This window comes from Fukomys damarensis, unplaced genomic scaffold (assembly GCF_012274545.1).
Source record: "Fukomys damarensis isolate Sample0158 unplaced genomic scaffold, DMR_v1.0_HiC HiC_scaffold_23, whole genome shotgun sequence".
Lineage (NCBI taxonomy): Eukaryota > Metazoa > Chordata > Mammalia > Rodentia > Bathyergidae > Fukomys > Fukomys damarensis.
The window spans coordinates 63,190,828-63,195,970 of NW_022900935.1; the positions used below are offsets into that span (position 1 = coordinate 63,190,828).

At 54.5% G+C, this 5,143-nt stretch overlaps 1 protein-coding gene across 2 annotated transcripts in view; it reads left to right on the plus strand.

The window, feature by feature from the left end:
• The window catches only part of Rnf213 (ring finger protein 213), a 93,381-nt gene that overhangs the window by 4,404 nt on the left and 83,834 nt on the right, over positions 1-5,143 (plus strand). For both annotated transcript variants that reach the window (XM_010618582.3, XM_010618584.3), the window contains exon 2: positions 1,959-2,119. In XM_010618582.3, coding sequence (XP_010616884.1) covers positions 1,959-2,119 — 161 coding nt within the window. The remainder of the gene's footprint in view (positions 1-1,958; positions 2,120-5,143) is intronic.

Sequence of the window (5,143 nt, forward strand, 5' to 3'; positions counted from 1 at the left end):
TTTTTTTTTTTTTTTTTAATTTTGGGACAGAGTCTCTTTACTGCCCAAGATATCTTTTTTTAAAAAAAAATTTTTTTGGGGGGGTGGTCTGAGACAGGGTCTCACTATGTAATTGCAACCGACCTGGAACTCACTATGCAGCCCAGGCTGGTCTCGAACTCATAGCGATCCCCCTGCCTCAGCCTCCCCAGTGCTGGGATTACAAGTGTGCGACACCACGCCCAGCTGCCCAAGATACCTTTGAGTTTGTAATCCTCCTGCTTCAGCCTCCTCAGTAGTTGGGATTACCTGTGTGTGCCACCACACCTGGTACATTTTTTTATATTGATGCTTAGAGCGGTCCAGCTTCCCAGCTCAGCAGCAGGCCTCTGCTGGGAGGGTTCAGTTGATCGCAGGCCTCTTTCCCCTGCCTTTCTCCAGGAGGCAGCAGGGGGAATGGCGCCGGGATCCCGAGCAAGCGGAGCCGTGGTCCCTGAGCAGGGAGGGTGGCAGTGTCAGAGACCCAACTGTGCTTGCTGCAGCCCTTCTTTTCAGTGATTGGCAGGGAGATGCCAGGTTCTGAGTGGGGGAGGCGGAGCAGGGCTGCTCCGTGGCAGGGACAAAGTTCAGGGCCCCCAGTTTCTGATTCAGTGTAGGGGATGCAAAGGCTATTGGCCCGGGCTGTCTGTCGAAGATCCTTTTTCCGGCTTCTGCTTTGTCTAGAAAGGTGTGTGCGCACAAGACGTTTGGAGGCCTTGCTGTCAATTCAAGTCCCGTCAGTGACCGTCTGTCGTGAGCAGGAGTGTGCACTAACTGGAGGTCGAGACAGTAGTAGTTGCCAAGTAGCTTTTTATATCTATCGTATAGGTCACACATCAAACATATTAATTCATGCCCGCCAGCTGCCTCTCCCTGTACCTGCTGCGCAAGTCCGAGGAGCGCGACTTTGTTTCTCCTTTCCTGATGATTGCGGTGTTCGATCCGGTTTCCTCCTCCTCGATCCGGGGTCCACTCCGGGAAGGCGTCCGATGTCTTGACCGAGGTCTTGTCCAAGATCTCGTCCGGCAGGTTGCCGTTGAGCTGGATCGGTCACCGAGTGGGTCGAGTTGCCTTCTGCGCTCTCTACTTATATATGATTTGTGGCACTGGTTCGGGTCTTATTACACATATGGGGTAGTTTGTTCAATAACATGTTTATGTTTCAGAGGTTCAATAACATGTTTACTATTACAAGCTTATCACTGCAAACATTCACTCACACTCTTGGGTAAAAACCATGTTTTTCTTCTCCATTACTGGGGTTGCAATATTTTGTTGAGTTGCGTCGTCCTGCTCGGCTCTGTTTTGTGTGGGGAATGGTGTTACGCGGTTTTTAATGTAGTGCATTCTAGTCTCTACGCCTCCCTTCAGCAAAACTCCTGAGGGCCATGCATGGCCTGACACAGGCACCCAGGGAACCAGGCCTTCCTAGTCCTGCCTTCCCGAGCTTGTGGAGGAGGAGGCTGGGCCGGAAGGTGCCGTGAAAGGCTGGGGAGGAAGCGCCCAGAGCAGGGCATGCACCTGGGGCTAACATGGGGCCTCTTGGGAGGGGTCTTGAGACCAGGATAACAGACAGAAGAACTGTGAGAGGGAGCTGGTACAGGGACCCGGGCGTGAAAGAGGGCGCCCCTCGAAAGGGCTGTTGGGCTCAGGCGGGCGGATGCGAGTGCCTGCTGCTGTGGGTGGGTGGAGACCAGCAGGTGGACAGGTGGGTCAGAGCCAGGGTTCGGAGCCTCCAGAGGCCTCTGGGCCACCGTCCATCAGGCGGATGTTCAGACCCAGCTTGCCCCGCACTGCAGCTGGGGTTGCGGTCCTGGCCCTGTCCCGCCTGGCCACGGAGGAGCGCGGGGCGATCCGCCTCAGCACGTGCTCAGGGGTAGGAACCAGTGCCGGCTTCCCGGGCTCCTCACTCGCCCCAATCTTCCTCACTCTGCCTGCAGATGCTGACGACTCCTTGGTGTGCTCAGCCCCCGAGGAGGAGACGGCGCTCAGAGAAGCACCCGAGGGGGATGGGGGCCTGCATTCGATCCCAGGCCCTGTTGACCAGCAGGAAAATTTAGAGGACCCCGAATCGGACACCTCCTGGACCCTCGTCCAAAAGGTGAGGGAGCTGCTCCAGCCTCTGCCTGTCCCCTGCCCCTGCCTGTTGCCCTGCCCTCGGCTCCACCTGGAAGCTGTTTCCTGAGATGGTTGGATTGGTGCCCAGCAAGGTCCGCTTTCAGAGACCTGCTGTCCCCGTGGTGTCTTCTCTGGGACAGGTTACCGGCCCTCAAATCGCTGCCCCAGCCTGCAGAGCCCTGCTCCTGGGCAGTTAGAGAGCTGTCTCATGTCTGCTTCCTGCTGGGTAGAGAAGAAGTGAATTTGGCTTTTTTGTTTTTATTTATTTATTTATTTATTTGGTCCTGGGGATTGAACCCAGGGCCTGCGCTCTGAGCTACATCTCCAACCTCTTTAAATTTTGTTTTTTAACTTTGGGACAGGGTCTCGCTGAGTTTCTGGGTCACCTAGGCTGTCCTCCTGCTTCACCCTCTACAGTGCTGGGGTTACGGGCGTGTGTCACCATGCCCTACTGCGAAGTTTCCTTTCTGTGACTGGGATGGGCTGGTTTTCTGTGTTGTTCCTGGAAGCTGGCGCTCCGTGGGGCGGCGGGAGAGGAAGGGACACAGCTGGCCATGCCTGGATCTGTTGCTAGGGGGTGGCGTGTGTGTGACGTGGGCCTGAGCGTGGACGTGTGTGCGTGTGTGCTCTGTGTATGAGGACAGCGGAGCTGCAGAGTGAGTTTAAGGCCAGTCAGAGCTACAGAGCCAGATCCTGTCTTAGGAAAAAGTCTTGAAGTCTTCAAAGGATGAGTGATTTGTGGTATAAAAGTGATTCCCCAATTAGGGCAACAACCAGTTTCTCAGCAGAAGATAGTATTGGAGTCCGGAAGATGGTGAATCGCATCCTCAAGTGCTGAAAGATACATAATAGATCAATTAATGAATTAATAAACTATTGATGTGAGTTTGTATCTAGAAAAATATCCTTGAAACACAGAGAAGGTTTAAGATGGTAAAAGAGTGTCATGAGCAACTGTAGACCCGACTTCTGACGGCAGTTGCTTAAATGTAAAACCCAAAGCACAAGCAACAAAAGAAAAAAATAGACATATGGACTTCATCCAAATGAAAGATCTTGTATATTCAAGGACAAAATAAAGGGAGAAGACAGCCTGTGGAAAGGGGAAAATACCTGCCAATTGCACATCTGATAGGGATTTAGTATTCGAGTTGTGTAGAAAACTCTTAGAACTTGACATTAAAACAGTTCAGCTTAAACACGGGCGAAGCAGTTGGCTGAAACATTTCTCCAGAGTGGATTTACAAGCGGCCAGCAAGAGGTTGAGGCCCAGCCTGGGCAGTTTAGTGGGACTCTGTCTCAAAATAAAGATTTTTTTTTTTGGGGGGTGGGATGCCGGGGATCAAACTCGGGACCTTGCCCTTGCAAGGCAGGCGGCTGCACCACTGAGCTAAATTCCCAGCCCTCAAAACAAAGATTTTTAAAAAGCTGTGGGCTTGTAGCTCCAGTTAAGGGCCCTGAGTTCAATTTGGAGAAGGAGAAGGAGGAGGAGAAGAGGAGGAGGAAGAAAGCGATTTACATGTCCATTACCAGAGGATGGATAAACCGGTGGTGATGTATATATATACACAGTGGGCTCTTATTTGGCTGTGAAAAAGGAGGACAGGGCTGCGCCAGGGAGGGACCTCAGAAGCGCGGTGCGTGAAGGGAGCTGGACACGTGTGGTCCTGTCAGTGTGGATCGCTCAGAGAGCACACGGCCTTGGAGAGAAGGCAGATCAGTAGTTGCCAGGCTCTGCGAGGAGGGGAGTGGGGTGACTGTGTAACAGAAGTGGGTTTTGGGGGGAACCTGTTGGGCAGAGCTGGTGTCTGACAACACTGTGACTTTTGGAAAAGTCATTAAATCGTCTGCTTCAAGACAGCTTGTTTGGGGTTGGTGACGTAGCATAGTGGTTAAGCGCTTGCCTGGGGTGCACTGGTCCCTGGACTTGGTCCCCAGCACCACAGAGAAAGAGAACTCTAAATTTTATGATTTTCATCTCAACAGCAAAACATTATGGGCCAGGCCTGGTGGTGCAGGCCTGCAATCCCAGCACTCTAGGAGGCTGAAGCAGGAGGATCACAAGTTCAAGCCCAGCCTGGACAACTCAGTGAGAACCTGAGTCAAAAAACAAAGAAGAGGGGTTTGCTGGAGATGAAGCTCGTTGTGAAGGCCCTGGGTTCAATCACTAGTACTGGGGGTGGGGAGACAGAGGGAGATGTGTGCACTATGACCTGGTGGCCTCGTGCTGGTGAGCAGCTCACAGGGCTGCCGCGTGTGTCGCAGTCGCTGTGCCCATGTCACTCCTCTCCTGACTGTGCAGTTCCGAGCACAGCCCCCAGGCTCCCACATGGAGAGGGGCGCAGAACAGTGGATGTGGGAAGCCAGGACAGGAGTCATGGGCCAGCCCTGCCCTGCGGCATTGAGTGACAGGGTCCTTGGGGAGGTCACCCCTGATGTCCCCTGGGGGGCCGGCCTCCACCTGGCCTCTCGATGCCGGCTAATGGGTGTTCTCTGCTGCTCTTACCCCTTAAAAAACAGGATGGGTTTGTGCTTCCTGCAGCAAATTGAGGGGGAAGGACTTCCCTTCCTCAGCCTCCTGCAGGATGCTCAGTGGGGAGGACCTGGCCGGACTCCTGGCACTGCCTGCGGAGGTGGGGAAGTGCCCGTGTGTGTGCCCTGGCCTCGGCTCAAGAGGCCTGTGTGGCTCTGTCCCGGTGCCCAGGGCTGACCTGCCCCTGCCAGGTCTGCGACTGCACCTGGCGCGCTGACCCGGGAGTGCGATGGAGGCCCGGGCAGGTTGGGCTGCCTGCTGCTCGGCGGGCTCCCCTGCTCTGATTGGCCCGGCTCACCTGCAGCCCTGTCTCAGCTCTGCGAGGGTGCTGGGGTCCGGCTCAGTTAGTTTCCCTGTGAGCTCAGCCTGGCTCATTCCCACTTCCAAGACTCTCCTTCCAGATGGGATGTTGGATGAGTAGAGCCCTGACAGAAGTCCCTGCAAGGGTGGTGCAGGTGGTGACCCAGGGGAGGA